Source organism: Sebastes umbrosus, chromosome 21 (assembly GCF_015220745.1).
Source record: "Sebastes umbrosus isolate fSebUmb1 chromosome 21, fSebUmb1.pri, whole genome shotgun sequence".
Lineage (NCBI taxonomy): Eukaryota > Metazoa > Chordata > Actinopteri > Perciformes > Sebastidae > Sebastes > Sebastes umbrosus.
The window spans coordinates 20,803,107-20,823,683 of record NC_051289.1 but is presented as its reverse complement, the minus strand read 5'-3'; the positions used below and the strand labels follow the sequence as shown (position 1 = coordinate 20,823,683).

The 20,577-nt window shown below is 41.4% G+C and overlaps 1 protein-coding gene across 4 annotated transcripts in view; it reads right to left on the bottom strand.

Moving 5' to 3' along the window:
• Positions 1-20,186, bottom strand: part of LOC119480426 (guanine nucleotide exchange factor VAV3) — a 113,823-nt gene extending 93,637 nt beyond the window's left edge. For all 4 annotated transcript variants that reach the window (XM_037756616.1, XM_037756619.1, XM_037756617.1 and 1 more), the window contains exon 1: positions 19,734-20,186. In XM_037756616.1, coding sequence (XP_037612544.1) covers positions 19,734-19,940 — 207 coding nt within the window. In that variant the 5' untranslated portion in view covers positions 19,941-20,186. The remainder of the gene's footprint in view (positions 1-19,733) is intronic.
• Between the last annotated feature and the right edge of the window lie 391 nt (positions 20,187-20,577).

The following is a 20,577-nucleotide window of genomic DNA, read 5'->3' as shown; positions in this document are numbered from 1 at the left end:
TACGTGTGTACTTTTTTAAATGCCACAGATAGTGCTACTTCTCTGTTCTGCCCGCTACAGTAGCTTTCACTCTAATCAGGGCGTGCTAGACACACTGGAGGACAGACACAGCTCTGAAAGATAGATGAATCAGTGCTTATAGGCACCATGAGAACATCTTGTTTCATTAACATGATGTATTTCCTGTTGAAATAGGACAGTGGAGTGGCGCATAATTAGAAAGAGATAATGCAACAGAGAAGGGAGAGAGAGAGAGGCAGAGATCTTATCTTTTCAAGATCTTATTTACTCCTACTGGTACTGTATGATGTAACCACTACGATCAGATCCCTCCTTATATTGGCAGTCTCACAGTGCAGTACAAATGTAATTTACTCCCACTGTGTTCTTTCATTATTCCATACTTCTCTGTTCACTGATTGCCACAAATATTCAATTTGTTCACGATGTTCTAATTAAAGAGGACCTATTATGGTTATTTTTAGGTGCGTACTTGTATTTTGGGTTTCTATTAGAACATGTTTACATGCTTTAATGTTTGAAAAAAGCTTTAATTTTCTCATACCGGCTGTGCTGCAACACGTCTTTTCAGCCTCTGTCTGAAACACTCTGTTTGAGCTGCTGCCCCGCCCTCCCAAAAAAAAAAAACACTCTGCTCTGATTGGTCAATCAATCTGTTGTGATTGGTCAATTGAACCAAACTCTTTGGACTCCGCTCCAGCTCCGCTCTAACTGGCTTTGTTTGAGGTCGTACCTAACTAGCCGTTATACAAATGTGTTACTTGGTGACATCACCACGTTACGGAAGAAAAGGCAGGACTTGAAGCAAGGCCTTTCAGGCAGTTCAGGAGCAGTGTTTCTGTGGGGAGAGTAACTCCCTTTGGCGTGGACTTTGGGCTTTGTAACTTTGCAGAACTTTTACATGCAGAAAAAAACTATATAGCACACTAACGAAAAGGGAAAAAGCACAAACACAAGTGCTCTTTAACATTGAATTCAGCATTGACAAAAGCACAACAGTCCCATTGAGACAAAAAGCAGCAACTACTGCAATACTCTTTGTTATTTTTGGTTTCAAGAGCTAAATGATATTGTGCTGCACTCAATCAATCAGTCAATATGCGATGTATTTTTCCTTTGATTTTCTGTTGATGAAGTTTCTGCAGAAACTCTTTTCTTTGTTTGTTCAGCCATGTTGGCAATCACTTCTCATTCCTGTTGCTCTGTTCTAATCATGTTACCATTGTCATTGTGTGCATGTTAGCATGTTGACGTTAGCATTAAGCTCAAAGCATCACTGTGTACAGCCTCCAGGAGCCCCTAACATGGCTGTAGACTTAGTCTTGTTTAAACAATTGTCATCAAGATATGCACTGAGCGGGACATATTACAGTTAAAAAAATGTCTCTAAATACCCAACATATGCTGTACACAAGCTAAGATAATTTAGTTTTGTAGTGTTTTGTTTGTCTGGAAACAGAAAATATACTACTTCTGATACATCACAGTATTTTTCCCAGGAAAGACCAAACTGCGAATGCTAATGCTTTCATAATCAATAAAGGAAATTCTGTTGTCTGTTGCGGTGAATTATGTGTCTAAATTCATCATGGTGTTATGACAGTTCAATCTGAGTCATGGACTAATTTCCATCGAAGTTGTCGCCAACAATGAAGTAGCATTGTGCACAAAAGGTCATGAACCTCTTCCTCAGCTCATTTTTATAGACTGTGAGCTTAATTACAGCTGAGGGTGCACTTTGACCCCGAGAAAATTAAATCAAACAATCAATACGCAACTCCTCTAATAAACAAGGTCATTTACTGACTGTGTTTTCTGCCTCGTCTGCAACCTAAATCTAAATCTCACTAATGATGTTAATGGAGCCTCATCCAGAAACGATTTATCCAAATTATGCGGCAGTTAGCGCTGAATGCTGCCCGACAACACCAATGAAACTGGGGGGGAACCACAGGATGACGTAAGGTTTTCTGAGGTGGTTCGTTCTCTTTATGAAGAGTGGCAGGCAGCGAGTGAAGGGGAAGGTGTCAACATATGGTAGTTAGCCAACGGGCAGTATCTGTGGCTTATTAACCTTCCTGTAGTTAACACAGAATGGAACAAAAAAGGGTGCGGGTGAAAGGGATGTTTTAGAGAGGGGTGATTTTTTTTTGCCACATCATGGTCCACCAAAGTGATGGGATCAGGTTTAACAGATGACCTCACCTGTAAATGTGCATTTTACTGCATTAATATGACAGTGAAAACTGTCTTATCTCTACATTGTTGAGCATTGTTGTACATTTTCAATGTTTGAGGGATTAGAAGCTGCTGTGTTTTACCATAACATGCAAATATAATGTTCACCTGTCACTGGCAGATCACTACACATGGGTAATGTGGCTTCATGAAGTCAATTTAAGACAAGTATATTTATATAGCACGTTAAATTGGAGATGACCAAAGCGCGGTACAAGATAAAGTGAACAGCGAGTAGAATTTCATCAACAAAAGTAACAAAACAACAATACGTTGCAATGAAAAAATACAAGGCAATATTATAATATGCAAGGCCAGCTCTGGCCGTTTTGGTGCCATAGGCGAAATTCAAATTTAGAGGCCACCACCCTGCTCTATAGTTAAGGTTAGGGATTTTTATTTTCATAAATAACTGTATCTATTATGATATAAATAAATAATCGGTCCCTGATATTGTTGGCTTAAAAATGTTCAGTCAGTTTCACTACAATTTACACTTTTATTAACATATAATTGCGGCCGGGCAGATGGAAAAAATTTGACAAAGAAAGTTACAGGGGTGAAACGTGTATTTATTTATTTATTTATTCATTTATTCATTTATTCATTTATTTATTTATTTATTCCACCGGAATTATTTTCTTCATTATTGTTTTTAATTTTTTTTAAGGGCAACCAGCACCCCCCCAAAAGGTGGTGCCCTATAGGCGACCGCTGATATGGCCTATGCCTTAAACCGGCCCTGATAATATGTGCACAGATCGAAAACCGAAATAGAATAAAACTTGTAAGAGCCATTTAGAACAATAAAAGTTTATAAAATACTAATACATTTAATAGAAAGCGGTAGGCTATTCCAAGTGATGCTTGCATGATGGAACTGGTACGGAGTAACATCAGTGTCGATATTGACACTGCAGGGTACAAAGACAACAGCATATCACAGCCAACACACATAGGCCCACATTCCTGTGTGGTTGTGGCTTTATTGCATTTGAGCGGTGAGGCGTTATGGCTGCACCAGTACAAGGGCCAGGCGTCTGAAATGAACAAAGGCAACTGAAAACACTTGATTGCTGTACATACACACAGCAGACTCGAACAGCGCAAGAAAAAGGACTTTGAAGAATCAAAGCTGCAGTTAAATTGGCAGCTCGGTAGGCAAGCTTCCCTGATCTGAAAGCCTATATATCAGCTTCAAAAATGTCACAATATTATGTGAATCATTAAAAAAAGATAAATTATTCAAGGTCAGAGTCAGTTTTAGTTGCGTCACAGGAGGAATTCAGCAGCTGCTCAAAAGGAAACATCCTTCTGTTGTTAAATTTTTAGCATTTTGTCCACAACTTAAACTGACATTTAGTTACTGCATCTAGCACTCACTATCTAACCTTTCTCCAGAGATATGTTTCCATATTGCAATGCTTCACCATCATCACCTCCTTCTTCTTTTTCTTCTGCTTGGGTAACAGGTTTTACAGGAAGTGGATTTCATTAGCGAATTTCCTGTTTCTTAAAAAGAGCATGCCCCACTGTTAATGTGGAGTCCATCCTCAAAGGCCTGACCGTAATCATGTTTGACAACCTCAACTTAACAACCTTCAATAATTCAGTCAGTGTCATCATGAAAAGCTCGGGAGAAGAAGCAGCGGGACGTATTCTGTTGTTCATAACACACCTTCGCCCTCTTGGGTACAAAGCAAAATCAGATTTGTCTTGCATGTCCATGCATCAAATATGAAATGCCTCTCTCCACTCCGATTGAATTATGCTTTACAGATGGCTTCACAATAGAGAGAGAAGCCCCCAGCCAGAGAGCTCCAGATAAGAGGCAGCGTACAGTAAAGCAGCGAGCGAGCGAGCAGCGAGTGAATAATATTGAATGTTTACACTTGTACACATCACTTTCTTTTATCAGACAAGCACATCTTGTCTGCCTGGAGTCTCTGGAGAGTCCCAAAGGACCTCGGCATATTATCTGAGGGAAGCAGCTTCACGGAGCGCATATGAAAGACGGCGTCTCTGCTGCACTGAGCTGAAGACAGCAGAGGGGGAATTGTATTAACAAGAGTGTAGCAGCATGAGGCAACCAGTTACTGTTCCACTGGCAGCTTTTCTTCTGCATTAGTGACTCTCGGGGGCTCAGGAAGTGAATGGGCTTGTGTGTATGTGTGTGTGTGTGTGTGTGTGTTTGCACATCTGTATGTGCATGCATGTGTTGTATCCTTGTACATGTGTAAGCCAATGTTGTAAAGTAAAATTAAAGCTAGGGTTGGTAATCTTCATCAAAAACATTTTATGGTATATATTTGTTGAAAATCTCTTCACATCCCGACAGCAATCAATAAATCAAATGCTCTGACAAAAAAACAGAAAAAAAAAAGTCTGGTATGTGTTTACGTTCATTATGGTGTGTTTACGTCCATAATGATATATTTGGGGGAGTGGCTTTGGAGGGAGGCCTGAAGGGACGGACTGTCAGTGTTGCAGACTTTCTCTCTAGATTTAGTGACTTTTGGAGCTAGTGCTGCTACCATCATTGGAAAAGAGTTGGCAACACTGGGCTGGGTTTTTTGGTTGGATTAATTTTAAAATCTAGCGTATTCTTGCTAATTTCTTAATAATACCGACCCTAGCTTTAAAAAAAAAAAAATGTTTGTTTGAATTTTGCTCATTATATTATAGCTTTTAAAGGATTATTTTGCCATTTTGTGAAACTTATTCTTACTTATTTACTTCAGATGACAAGATCAATACCACACTCATGTCTATGCACTCAATATAAAGCCGCAGACAGTTAGCTTAGCTTAGCACAAAGACTGGAAGTAAAACAATCTAAACAGTCTACCAGATCCTCTAACGCTCAATAATTAACACCTCATATCTTGTCTGCTCTACAAACTTTATTTAGACGGGGACGCGTCACTGAGAGCATTGCTCTATTTTTATAATAGCTATTGTCTATTTCTAGGCTGTAAAGGTTAAACAAACAATATATAACATGTTCATTTGTTGTATCTTGAACCAGGCAGATGTTTCCCCCAGTTTCCAGTCTTTATGCTAAGCTAAGATAACTGGCTGTAGATTCATGTTTAGCGTACAGACAGCAGAGTGCTTTTAATCTTTCCATCATCTATCTCTCCTTATAGAGTTAATAAGCAACTCCAATTGGTCCCTAACTACCCTAACTAATCCTTTAAAGCTGAAACAAAACATCAAAATGTTGCGCATGAAAGCCCAAAAAAGAAAAAAATACCATCCACTAGGGAAGACCATGATGATGCTGTTGATAGGCCAGGTAGTAGGTGGACCTCTAGTTAAGACTTTTGGGGTCAAAAAGCACTTGAAAGCTATAGAAATAAAAAAAACAATTACTACAACTATCATAACTAACATTGAGCAATACATTGGCTGATATAAGCTTATCACAGATATACAGAGGTATTTGCATATACATTATGTCAGTGGGTAATGAACAAGAAATTGCAGTATGGAAATCCCAAAGATATGTTTTAAGTAATTAAGAGACTACATATTTTGGGGACAATTCTTTTAAAAAATGAATTTAGTGTTTATGAAATAATATCAGCCTGTCAGATTTGTTTTTACTTTAAAATATCAGCCTCAAAAAACAGTATTGGTTGGGCTCTTATTATAACCGTGATATATATAAATGTACCAAGTGAAGCTGTACCAAATCCAAGGCAAATATAACCTACAGTGTTAGTATACCTATTTCTGCATTTCAATGAAACCTGCAAATAACCTCACAGTGTAGAATGAGGAATTAAGGATAGATTATGCTGCAACATCTGAGCAGGAAGCTCCAAAACACACGTCGACACAGTTAGGATGAAAATGCAAAGCTTCTACACACGACCAGCGTATGGAGGGTTTAAAATCCCACCAGACCAACCATCTGGAATATGAGGGGGGGATATTCCTGTAAGACAAGCCATCTCGTTGCTCTGCTTTTGATATGAGCCAGGTCGTGCTCTGTATCCACAATAAGTATCCAGTTTCTGCTTATGTATTCCTTCATACAAGTCAAAGCTCCATAGCAACAAGCCGGAGCCTTTTATGGCTCCCGTGCGCATTGTGGAGCTTAATGAAATCCTGCTCTCGTTCTCTCGTACATCTACGCAGTGAAAGACAGTCGGAGTTTGGCCGTCTTACTGCTTAAACCTTGTTGAGCATCAATTAATGGCAATCAAATGGATGAGTCTGTTGCAGAGGGAATCAAGGCTTGTGTATAGAATCTAATTAGGTTTAGCTCTGACTCTCTTATATGTTTATTGACAGCAGTGTGGGAAAGTAAAGAGGCAAGGAAACCATGTTTAAGCAATGCAAAGGGGGGAAAAAGTGATAATAAGACATATATGTCTGTCAGTTTTAAACCCCTGCTGGATTACGTCGCTGTGTCCGGAGCGAATGACATCATGTGCACAGGTCTGTGAGGCGCTTTTGTCAAGACTCTGTAAGCCATAACCAGCGGGTGACATATCACAATCCAAGCCAGGAGGTCACATCCATGTCAGCATGTTTGGAGCTTTCGTCAGCTGTGTAACCAGGAAATGGGAGGTGGAAACGTAGGCGAAGGTCTGCTGGGCGCTGACGAAAGCGCTGCTGCTCTCTCTCCGACCGAGGTCGGGGTCATCGCAGCAGACGGCTCGGCCAGACACCCATCGGCTTACGCATCTTAATGGATTAATGCGAACGTTAACAGCAGTCAGCACCTTTTTATTCCGGCAATAAATTGCGGTAACTGATTTCATAGCTCCTAATCTCTGGGTTAAGGTGTGCTAAACCGTGAAATGAGCTGCTTGTTTGAATGCAAACCCACAGACTTGGTTTACAACCGTCACATGACTGAAAAACACCGACAGGACATGCAGATGGTCTTTCCACTCATTTTTTCCAGTCACTTTCGTGACTGTGAATATCCCCTGCTAGTTAGTGACAGCCTCTTTATCTGCTCATGTTTCCGGTAAGGGGCTACTCTGTTTTGTCAGGAGTTTGGCTCGTTGGTCACATCCTACTTTAGGTGAGGAGAGGATTGGCATTAGAGTCATCTGTGTTTCCAGGAGATAACTCTGTGGTGAGGCTCCTGCTAATCCTTCCATTCAGAATGTTGAGTAATTGTGGGCAACACACATTGTCCTGAAGTGAGGAGGAAAATGTGTTTTTTTTAAGAAAGCTGCGCTAATAAAAATGTTTATATTAACAACGGATCCCATCACTATGTGTAATGTGAAAGCTGTCAACCGTAGTGACAAACCCACATATAATTATCACCCGACTCTGCGGTTCCCCTCAGCTCTACAGAGCGTTTTAGCATCTTTCAGCTCATTATTTTGGTTTTACAGCCACCAGTGAATTGGATTTATTTGTACAGATTAAACTAATGTGATATAACGTATTAATTAGTGAGCTTTAAAGGTGAATTTTGTTAGCCTTGGACAGCGCTAGGTTAGCTGTTTCCTTGTTTCCAGTCTTTATGCTAAGCTACGCTAACCGGCTGCTGGCTTTAGCCTTCAATTTAATGGACAGATGTGAGAGTGGTATCGTTCTCCGCATCTACCTCTCCACCGGAAAGCTTATAAGCATATTTTCCAAAACTTCGAAACTATTGCTTTAATGTCCTTACAACAGTCTGACGCCATGTCCACAAGAGTCAAGTTCTTTTAATAATCTTTTAAAGTCCTTTGTTTTTTATTGGCAGCAGACTACACAGAAGCTCCAAGCCACAGAGCTATATCCTCTTATAAAAGCCACAATTGAAAACTTCAAGACAACCATGTAATGTTGCCCAAATACAGTTTTAAAAAGATTACTACACACACCAAAATACAACAGCAGGTAAACCACTAAACCTCTAAGGCTGCATTCACACCAGATTCAGCGGTGCGGCGAAAAAAGTCCTCCCATTCATTTTGAATGGAGGTAGTGCGTTTGTGCTGCTGCGGTCGCAGAGGGGGGCCGAAAAAAAGTAGAAACAGAATCAACTTTTGGAGAAACGCAGCCCGATGTCACGTTGCGGTGGCCAATCACGTAACTGGCGATCCAGAGCTGTATAACCCAGCCATGAGGTAACAAAAGACGTTAATCGTCGCAGATAATGGGCCATTAGGTGACTCTCCCACACCGCCGCACAAGGTTGCGGCGAATCGCCACAAAGCCTGATCTGGTGTGAATGCAGACTTACTATGGCTTTGGCAAACAACAAAACTGCATTACAGCCATTGTCAGTACAATTTAGAATGTGTTACCAAACATACAATGCAGGTGTTGTCATTAACATATTACTAGAGACCATCTTGCGATAGGATAAAACCAGCGCCAAAGTTGGGGGGTCAATGGCCCCTTCCCTACTTCCTATCCATCTCTTCCAGCGCCCTTGCTCGGACCCCAACCATCTTCAAGCTCGGCCTTCATTCTGATCTCAACTACACACATGTAAAGTCTTATAACTGCATCGTGCACCGTGACGCTATCGTGTTGACAAATTCTGTCCACATACAGACAGACAGAAATATTATAAGCACATGGCAAAGAACTCAAAACCTCTTCTGTGGTAGTTCCCGCTACAGTGGGAGTCTCCAAGACCACATATTACCATGAAGACACAGACTCACAGGGTGGAAACAATACCAGCGTCGCTGTCTCGGCTGGTAATAATTACCGTAGTAGATCACATCCCTTCTTTATGTCCTCAAAGACGTCTGACAACATTAACATAAATAAAGGTTACCCATATTGCGTGATCAGCCATAGTGGCATTTAAAATGAACAATCACAGAAAGAATTGAAGATGACAGAAAACTAGCCTCCTGATATTTCTGCCTCGCAGCACCCGAACACATAGGTTTTGGAAAAGCTTTGATTTACCCATCCCCGCTACAGGACCGGCCTTATCTCTCTGAAGAAGACAGACAAAGGCATACAGTTCTTTCATGTAATGACAATAAGGCAATAAGGGAAAACCCAACTCCCTCCAATCCCCCTCCACCCCCCCTACCCTTCCACCTCGGTACCTCCCCCACAACACCAATGAGTGTCTCAGAAGCCATTTTCCATTAAATCCTGGTTTTAACCCCAATGACCCCCACTTATACACACAGCTCACTCCATCCCCCCACTCGATAAGGGAATTGAATTAGTGTTACTGCGCGAGATATGAACCCTCTTGGCTGCAGAAACCCAGGTCAAATAGTTTCAGCTCAACTGTGTGTGAGTGGCTCAAAAGGAGGTTTATAAAGAAGAGTATAAGGGTGGAGGAGATTGGAGGATTGAATGTCATATAAACTGTGCGGTGCGCTAAATAAAATGTACACACTGACTGCACAAACACTGAAGCGTGAATGGTGAGCAGACAGCATCCCTCCGCCTCTTCCGTCTACTCCCCCTGATTTATACCTCTTGGAAGATTGTGTTAAAAAAGTGTGAATAATGCTCTGCTGTGCTGTTTGAAAGAGCCTGGTCTACTGCTGTCTGACCCATATGTGTGTGTGTGTGTGTGTGTGTGTGTGTGTGTGTGTGTGTGTGTGTGTGTGTGTGTGTGTGTGTGCGTGTGTTCATTCAGGTGTTGGGTTTGACCGCTGTGGCTGATACGGTATCAGTGCTGTTATTTATCATTTACACTGCTAAAAGTCAAACGTTGCTGATAAAATTCGTCAGTTTTCTTGCCAAAATGTTTCCACATATTTTTATTTCTGGCAAGTTAAAGCCTCCACGGAAACTGTGTACCATAAAATTGTATTATACTGTATTGGTAATAACTAGTGCTTGAAGTGGAAAAAATTAGTTCTCCCCTTATTCACATGTTGACGTGTGTGTCGGCCGGTATCAGCAGTCTCTTGCAACTTATTCCTATTTATTCATGGTTTCTTTAAGCATGTTATATTGTGTCAGTCATAATCAACTGTGATTTTATTGCTATATCCTTATATGTGGGCTATTCATCTTCTATAGTTGGCTTATAATACTCCAATAATATTCCAACTGGAGCATTATAGGGTTGTGGTGGTGTGTTTGTATGTAGTGTTTAATACTTAAAGTGCTTTCCTGTGTTATTTATAGTATCACTCTATAATATATTATAGGATGTCTATAGCCTGGAATCAACCGCTGCCAGACAGACAGGGAGGTACACATGCAGAGCTGAGGTGTGTGAGTTGTTCATTCAGGTTTTAGGAGCAGAGTCCCAGTCAGGATGCTCCTACATAAATACAGAGACACATTATGAATTTCAACAGTGAATAAAAGATACTAGGAGTTATTGGGGTTTGGGGTGTCCACCCTCAAGAAAATTTCAAAAGGTTTTTGACTTCAATTTTACATCATTTTTACATCATTATTATAACTAATTAAATTATTTCACAGCCTGAACATTCATTTCTTCTGGAAATGGTTTCACTGTTAAATCATATTCTATAAATCAAAAGAGCAGATTCCGAAAACTTTTAAATAATTTTTCATCAATTATATATTTTACAAAAAGGACGTGAACATTGTATTGATAAATTACGGCACCCTTGTTCTCACCCCGCCTGCACCGTGCCGTGCGTCGGCTCGTCTAGATGCTCCCGACATAGTTTTTATGTTCGTACGGTATGAGGCGCTGCACTGTTATGAATCGCCATTATAAGTCTAACAGAGAACCTTACATGGAGAGGCCAGAGAAGAGCTTGTGAGAAGTTCCGGTACCCAAGAAAAAGTCACGGTACGCCAAGGAGTAAAAGGAAGACACTGCGTACCGGTAAATACCGGTCCGCAAGCACTGGTAATAACAACAATATATAGACTCGCACGTGGCCCTATCCCTTCTCTTTATCCCCTGTGTGTGCTCTGTCGTACATGTATGGAGCCGCTACTATTTCTACTGCATTCTTTCCCTCTCTGTTTCCATTACACATATAAGGACATTCCTATTTCCAATAGACAACAGTGATCCATCACTTCCACCTTGAGTCGTTCAGAGCAGGACGCCTTATACATACAGTAGCTGTCCCTGCTGGAAAAAGTGTTATAGCCTATATATACCCATGCTGGGTCCACATACTTGCACATACACAAAATGCATAGGTATAAAGGTACATTCTAGTCTGTTTAGGCGTTATACTGAGGTTTTAGTGAGCTCTGTAGAGCTTGTATCCATGTGCTCTCCACCTCGCTTGGCTCCTGGTTTCCACTACAGTGAACCTGACAGTAAAAGGTTGCACACACACCGCTGCTGGCTATGACCATGGTTGTACGTTGGTATCATCTGGATCTAAATCTACAATTCCTGACTGCTCACTGTCTTCCAGATAGCATCTTGACATTTCCATCGAGCTAAAACAAAGTTCAAAACCGCTGTTAATGTTATAAACTTTCATAATTCTACTGTATGCTGAGAAGTCTCCTCTGATGTGTGTGAGCACCTGACTACACTTAAAATGTCTCTTGTGATGATGATTGTTTGCCAGTAAAGACGACAGACAGTATTGGCTTACTCTGAGCTTTCAGAGCACTCAACAGTGATTAACTGAACCATCCCACGGCCGAATTGAGTAACATCATAAACATCGATTGCAGGTACATTCTCCACCGCTGAATATCTCCTAATAAAATCAGCATATACATTATCCATACTTTAATGTGCACTATACACCATAGCCTTTACCGGTCGGCTGTGGTGCAGGCTTGTTACCTTGGTGACGGAATGAAAGGTCAGTCCGCTCTGCGCACGTGTGCGTGCACAAGCGAGGTGCAACATAATCGTGTCTTTGCAGATATGTGCGTCCACGTCGCCGTACATGAGGCAGCACATGAATATGCATGTCATCGCTATGACACGGCTGCATTACGCTGCACTGGAATAGTAAATGGGAGGCTGTGCTCTGACGTGGCATGCATGGCTGCAGTAATGTGGTGTTTACACACCGACAGGTGCAATCCTTTTCTTCTAAATGAATCAACGAAGGCAGCCAAGCCACAGTAACTCAGGGGTAGTCATCAGGGGACTCAGAAGCTGTGTCCAAATGCTCCCATAGGGCATACTGATAGCATGCAATGTGTAGTGTGTGCAATATCTGCATGCACATTGAGTAGGTTAAAGGTATGAGTATGCATACAATATAGATGAGAATGTAAACGGTCACTGAAATCTGAGCCACAATTCTTCCAACGCCTTCTTGCTCCCAGAGAACTGACCCAGAAGGGGACATTTTCTACACAAGATGACGGACAACGAAAGCAGCAAATTCATGCTCCAATGCAAAGTTTGAACATTTTATGATATAATAAAGTCTGACTGCATGCAGAAAGTGCTACAGACTGTATTCTGGTATGTGGTGTTCAGTTCAGAAGCTGAGCTGTAGACTGCACTAAAAACTTCAGACGTTCCACTGTGGTTTGTCACCACCACAAAGAGAAATATTTACCAAAAAGGATACCATGTCTGTCTACCATGGCTAAATATGAAGTTGTAGCCAACTGGCTAGCTTTGCTTAGCATAAAAAGATTTGCTTTCTTGCAGAGAGTTAGATGAGAATATTGATACCACTCTCATGTCTGTCCGTTAAGACTGTTAGATTAGCTTAGCATAAAGTGGAAACGGGTGGGAGGGTTCGAAAATGAACAAAATCTGTCAACCAACACCTTTAAAGATCACAAATTAACACCAGGCGGCTCCCTCCGGTTCTGAAAAGTGAAGCCAATGCGGAGCTGTCTTAAATCTGCATTCTTTCCAACAGCCAGCAGGGGGCGACTCCTCTGGTTGCAAAAAGACGTCTGATTGTATAGAAGTCTATGAGAAAATGAGCCTACTTCTCACTTGATTTATTACCTCAGTAAACATTGTAAACATGAGTTTATGGTCTCAATCGTTAGTCTCCGTTGTCCAGTCTGGGAGTTGTTTGTGTTTTCGTCTTAGAACTTTAACCCTTTCACAGTGTGTTTTCAATGCATGAATGTAACATTTTGGTTACCTAAAAATGTCTTATTTAGTTTTCGGTTGTACTTAGCTCCACCCTCTCGTGTCACTTCTGGTTCCAAAAACCAAGATGGCGAGGGCCAAAATGCTGAACTCGGGGTTTCAAAACGACAGTCCACAAACCAATGGGTGGCGTCACGGTGACTACGTCCACTTCTTATATACAGTCTAACATCTAATCTGAGACTGATTTACACTTCGAACACCAGTTGAGTGCAATCAATCAGCTGGTTATCAGACTGGGCGTTGGGAGCTGCAACTACTACTGATAAAAACTTGTTGAAAAGTAGACATACAGTGCATCTTGTTCTGGTGTGGATATGGATTAGAGAGAAGGGAGAATCAATGTGTGTGATGAGTCTGTGTTGTTCACACACTCACGTACAGAAATACATAAACTATTAATAACCTCTTTTAACATTTCGCGTGGTTAGACCTCACTTATCTATGACCTTATTCTGCTTTAATACAGAGTACCTTACAGTTACCATGACAATCCCACAATAGCCTTTATTCTTCTCTAATTACACTTACCTGAACCCTAACACTACCAACAAATGCACAATAAAATGTTTTTATGTGCTAACATTTGTGACGTCTTATTGAAAGTTTTTACACAGAATCTGTTATGTTTCCTGAGCCCATTGACTTGGTCTTTATATTCTGCACTAACCAAAGGAAAATCAAGACATTCTCTCTGTCTTTCTCATTCTCCCACGCTCTCTCTATCTCTCTCTAACTTTTGTCTTAGCGAGTGAAGAGCGAGCCTCGCAGCCTTTGAAGCCTGCTGTATGTGGAGTGTTGGTGCGTGAAGCTTTGCAGCTTTTCTCTTCATTGTCTGAATCACAGAATTTTGGTTTGGGCTTGACAAAACATACACCATGTATAATGTATAATAGCATTCTCTAAGTGCACCATATGCAAATATAGTAGGCCTGGAAAAAGGTCTCTGTAGCATACCTGTCAAAATAAAATCATAAAAGGTGAATTAATTGTGCTATTTATTGAGCTGTCACCTTCTCTCATGGTGACAGTTATTCATGTATGTGCTTTAAAATAATAATAAATCCATCAAATGTATCAGCAGTGGTTCTCTGTATGTATATATGACCTAAGCTATGCCTGCTAGTCTAACATTATACTGCATTCTGTATAGAATAAACGGATAATTCATGCATGAATGTGTTGATTAAGTCTTCATGGCATCTCTATGTTGGTTTTGACTCTGTGTAAAATCTATGAAGTCTTTTCTCTCTTGTTCTTTGGTGCATGATGTACTTTCTTGACTCTTGTTAAAATTAGAACCTGACTCTTACTTATTCTCTGTCTTTCTCACACTTTCACTTTCCAAAAATGAAGTGAAGTCTTTGATGTCGGCTTTGTGAAGAGCAAAGTGGGGTTTTTTCTGTTGTTTTTGTTGTGTGAAGACAGCGGCGGCTTTTCTCTTCATTGTGTCTGACATCGCAGTGCTTTGGTCTGAGCTTGATCGAGGGCATGTTTAGTTTCACTTCCTTCCTCTATTCCATTTCCTGATTTCCTGTGCATGTTGAGGCTCACGGCGGCTGGTGTGTGTGTGAGAGGCTTTCAGCTGCCGGTGGGTTGGCGACAATGTTCGCACTCTGAATCTGCAGCCTATAATCCTGTGTCATGGAGAACAAGGCAACAGTAGGCTTAACAAGTTAGGGGCAAATTTCTAGATTTAAATTTCAATCAAATCACATAAGCTCAGTTTTGTGTATTTTAGCAGTTGTTTGAACTGACTATATCAACGGAGGCCTCATTCTACCAGCCTGTTAGCTAGTTTGTTTTTAGCACATGCCTTTGCTAGCTGCATTATGGCCATAGACAGTATATCAGAAGTGGACCTAGTCATCGTGATGTCACCCATTGGTTTGTGGGCTGCTGTTTTGAAGCCTCTAGGCTGTCGCCATCTTGGTTTTTGGTCGTCGCCATCTTGGTTTTTTGCAACCAGATGCGACACTAAGCCCCCCAGGAAGAGCACCGGGCTTTGAAGCAAATGTTCATAGTGGCCAAATGGCGGTACGACAACTTCCATGTCTGTAGGGTGATCAAGTGTCCATCATTTTGATTGGCCCTCAAAAGTATTTTTTTAAGTTAGATAGACATTATATAAAATTTTAGACAACCTCTCGGTTTTGGTAACATGTCCCAAATCGTCCCACAAAAGCATACTCTTTGTCCTACATTTGGTTTGTTAGGATTCTGGTCACCCTGTGTGTCCGTCATGCGATGCCATTGGGTCCACAAATACTTTTACCCATAGACTTACATTGGCAAAGAGACGTCTGTAACTCTTCAGATAATTCTGTTTTTTAGGTAAATCAACTCCCCAGTATGAACACTTGAATAGTCCTAATTTAAATCATTAGGTCCTAAAAGTTGTAAAATGCACTAATAGCTGAATCCAGAGTTATTTTCCTTCCTCCGTTCATGTGAATGAGCTCCAGACCGAGGCTGGACCTCGGGCTGAGAGGCGGGGTTAAAGGAAAACGCTACTGCGCCTGCTCTATGGGCCCAATGGATGCGGAAGATCGACGGAAGATCCGGGTACTTTATCATCGGCAGTCGAGCCATAATGGCTTCATGCGCCACTGAGCAACAAACGGGAGCCCGCCTCCAACGCTGTATCCAGTTCTCTTTATACATCCATGAGTGACAGAACGAGGGTGGAGCTAAGTTCAATCAAACAATGAATAAGGCATTTTTAGGCACTGATTATGACAGAAAAAAAAAACACACACACACACACACAAGGAGATTAATGTCCTTCCTACCAATTCATACAAGCAGCGTTTGGAATATATTTGCAGTCTTCTCAGCAAAAAACTGAGATTCAGCAGAACTTGGACCCAAATGTTTCAAGAAACAGAAGGATGGAAAGACTGCATGCTGCCTGTTTGACCACATGGTCGGCTCGTTGTGCCACGACAAGCAATCCATAGTTCCTCTTAACGCTAAACCACTGATTTTCACTGAGTGAGACAAAAAACAACTACTGATTATGTGGCGTGTTTTTTTCTGGTAGGAAAGCAGAATGCAGCAGCTTGCTGTGGTCGCGCTGCGTCTAGACTATGTAATTGGTTCATTACAGCCCTGTAAAATATGATCAAAGAGCGTGAACATTTTGCTTTACGCTGACCTTAACTGGAACTTTGAGCTCTTCATTTTAAACCTTGTCATGCACACATGCACAGAGAACACATACACTCATTTTTTCATTTTTCACCACAAGAGCACAGATCATTTAATCAGTAAATAGACTGATCCAAGCTACATATTTTACTTCTTTTTCCTGCCTAGATTGCTGGCTGTCTGCTGCCCTTACATGAACAGAACTGACTCAATATACAGCCCATGCAAATCTCCCCAAACACAATTAATGTTGCAGAATGAGAAGCAGCCCGCCCTGATGCCAACATCACACATGTGAACCCTCCAGAGCTTCCAATGCATTGTGCTTTAATTACGCAGCTAACACCAGCACAGCGGGGCTAGCCCTTCAGGGCCCTTTATGTCCTCAGAGATGCATCTACGGAGGCCAGGCAGACTCTTTGTAGCTCTGTCCCTCCACTGCCTTTGTCTTTTCCATCGCATGGGTCCCACGGGTGAGTCCACAGCGGCGTCCCATGTGTTATTATTGGCCAATGACAAAGTAGCTGCCACGGCCCTCATGAATTATGCAGGATAAAAAGGGAAGCGACTCCACCCTCGGTTATGTAAATTTAACTTTGAGGAGACGGAGGGAGGAAAGTTGCTGGGCGGGGGGATGTTGACACCCATTTTTAGTTGAACTGTGCTCATAGCGGGATCCAGCATCACATGGTGTGAATGTGTGTGAAAGGGGAAGCCACGAGTCATGATCTACTGACACACATATGAAGTCCCAGGACAATTACTTTCAAAATTAAAATTCGCAAAGTTTCGAAATGTACATTTTGCCACTCTTTATCACAACAATAACGCCTGGTAGGTTATTCTCAGTAAAAGTCCTATATGGTGAACAGGAAGTGATGCACTTTCTGGTTTTTTTGCAAAAAACAAAAGACGAACTACAGTAAGTGGTTTTCATGAGAAGTTACAACCACAGTGGTACATCAAGCAAAGAAACAAGCACCATCTCAAAAACCTCAAACTTTTAACAAGTAAATATTATGTTAGTTAATTGACAGATGGCCTCTGAGATGCGGTTCAAAAACATTGTAGTAACAAGCACCAAAAGTAGTAGTGGTGAACGTGAACTTGTAAATATATGAAACAGCGCCTAAACCTACAACTAATGCTAATTCACCCCTGGATGTAGCTCCATCACCGCCTTGTGTGAGTAAGCCATCCAACCATGCATAAAACAAACTCGGCCTATAAATAACCCAGTCTACTCTGGGCCAGGCCGGGCGCTGAGCGCCAGTATGGTTCACAACCTCTCCACGCTTGGCAGCTCCGTTGCATGTTATTATGTCATGACTGACAGCAAACACTGACCTATTGATGCCTCTCAGTAATTGTATTGGTGCAAACAGTAAATGGACCAATCAGCTTCTCCTCTTACAATCCCAATCTAGTTTTCTCTAAAATCTCTGAGTAAAAGGATCCTTTGACGGTTGATTTCCATTTCCATTGATGACATTAAAATCCTCTATGCTTTTTGAAATTGTGCACTTGACCTGCGCGCTCAAGTTGAACAGCGGACGCCCAATTAGATTGCGACAGAACAGTAACTGCATATCCTATTAACCATCCCGCTGTGACATTGAGTTTATGTGCTTTTTCCAGGAAAACAAAGCCTAATCCCCTTCTCCCCGTCGCTTGTGCAGTACATCCATACTGATATTCAAACCTTAATCAACTGTTTTCAGATGAGAGCATTAGGACATCCATTGCATGGTAATACTGAAGTCTTCGTGTGTGTTAGTGGTACAGTCTAATTTTTCTAGAGCAGGTCTGCAGGCCCAGTAGGTGAGTGTCTACCTCACTGTGTGTTGACACCGAGCCAGACACCCAGATTCACTGTTATGAAGGCGAATATTAATCTCTCTGGCTGTCCTGTTATTGAAGCAGATGGTATCTGACAAACAGGAGCCACGTGGCCACAGCTCACTCTCCTATCTATCTATCTATATCTATCTATCTATCTATCTAGTAGGGCTGTGTATTGGCAAGAATCTGGACATACGATACGTATCACTATGCAGGGGTAACGATTCAATATATTGTGACACTGTAAACAAGGCGATATATTGCGATTTTTTTATCTAATTTTGGGAAAACTGTTATAGTGTAAAGAACACACTACTATATGCATAAAACCTGAGTAAAAAAAAGCTGACTTTTTATGCAGTCAGAACAGTGGGATCTGCATTTGCATTAATCACACTCCCTGTAACATCCAACATCAAAGCACAACTTTGAGAGGATGCATATCTTTGCAAATTAAATACAATATTGTGAACTATTAATTAAAAATCAATACAGAGTTTTCAGAATCGATGCAGTTTGACAAAACATAATATCGCAATATTTGTTTTTTTCTACATTTTCTTACACCCCTACTATCTATCTATCTATATATATATCAGGAAATTGTAATTGCCTTTGTTCCTTCATATTACCAAGCAAGACAAACAAATATCTTATTTACTTTGAGTTCTCAATAAAAAAGGTATATTGTCATAAAATACCTGATTATTCATAGGCTACATGTTAATCCTATGAGATAAATTCACTTCTCTGATTAGGATAGTCCACAACAAAGCTTCATCACCACTTGACCTTTCTCCCCAGTGTATCTGCATCACCTATAGAGGGCAGATTGAGGACTTCTGTGTACATGTATTATAACGGTTCAGTGTTGACCAACACTGTCCATGAGTTACTTGAAGTAACTTATACTACAGAGTTAAGTCAAAGAATCAAAGAAAGTCATGGTTTTGTGCTTTTCGCTCACATTATGACTTTTATGAAGCACTAAATTGGCCCCAAAGATGGCAACCAAATCCCATTCAATTATTTGGCAATTTAGTGTTTCCTTGCTTACTGTCAAAGATATTAGCGTCATAAAGCATAAATTAAGAGCTCCCCACAGTGGCAAGGGTCATCTTTTTTCTTCGGCATATATTCCACACGCTATCATGTACTACAGTGAATATAATCCCAACTAATGTGATTTGTCGACTTCTTATTTGCGCTGTATTCTGCGACCAAAATATGCAGTGGGGGCGTTAGCGAGCGGTGTAACCAAAATGTTAAAAAGTTGAAATTTACTTGAAATCAAGTGCTAATTTGTGGATTATATTACGCCGATTCGATAGAGAGCTATTTCCATTCATAATAAACTTCATTGTGTTCTTACAGATGTGTTATTTTTGCTCCGAAGCGAGAAAACATTAAAACTAGCATAACTCCAATGAAGTCTGGTTGCGCTCTCGACGGAGAGTTTGGGGACGGAGCGAGCGGTCAGATATTAGGCAGTCCAGTTTCTTACCTGTGACATCTGCGGCCGGAGGTTGATCTCCTTCAGGTTGATGGACTGGGGTCTCAGGTTGTTGAGCAGATGGCAGAGCAAGACCCCATCCCGGAGGGTCTGGGCCAGGTCGAATACCTGAGCAGACTCCCATGTCACCCGGTGGTTCGCTGGAAGCACCTTGCAGTTGATCAACCACAGCGCGCATTGCCTCCAATACTCCATCATTATGGGGACTTCAGCCGGACAAAGCTTTGGAGGAGAATTTCTTTTTGTAGCAAGTGGAACTGCTGACGGCTCGGTGGTGCGTGTTAAATTGTAGCCATGCTATAGATCCGACAACTGTAGAAGAAGCCGATGAAAAGGGAACTGGAGGAGTGGACCAACAGCAGAGAAAGAGAGAGAGAGCTGGTGGAGGATGACAGGCAGGCAGTCCGGTGTGCTGAGGCTGTGGATGGAGCGCACCCTGCACTCTTCCTCTCTTCCTCTCTCTCTCTCTCTCACACACTCTCTCTCTCTCTAAATGTCTCTCTTCCCTCCCCCTCACCCAGCTCTTTACCTCTTCCGCTTACCACCCATAGGCTCCTTGTGTACTGTGTGAAATTACAGTATAACATAATAGGCTATACAAGCACCTATTTATTAAAACTTAGACTGTAGTGGAAAAAAAACATGCATTTCTTTTATTTCTTTACTTTTTTAAAGGGACTGTTTGTAAGAATCAGAAATGCTTGTTAACAGCGACACCTGTGGCCGTTAAGTCAACGAAAGTCAGCGTCGGGCTCGCGCTTTGCTCGCTCTAAATAGTGAGGCGACACACGTCAGCTAAAACCACAATATCACTATATTTCACCTGCTTGGCAGT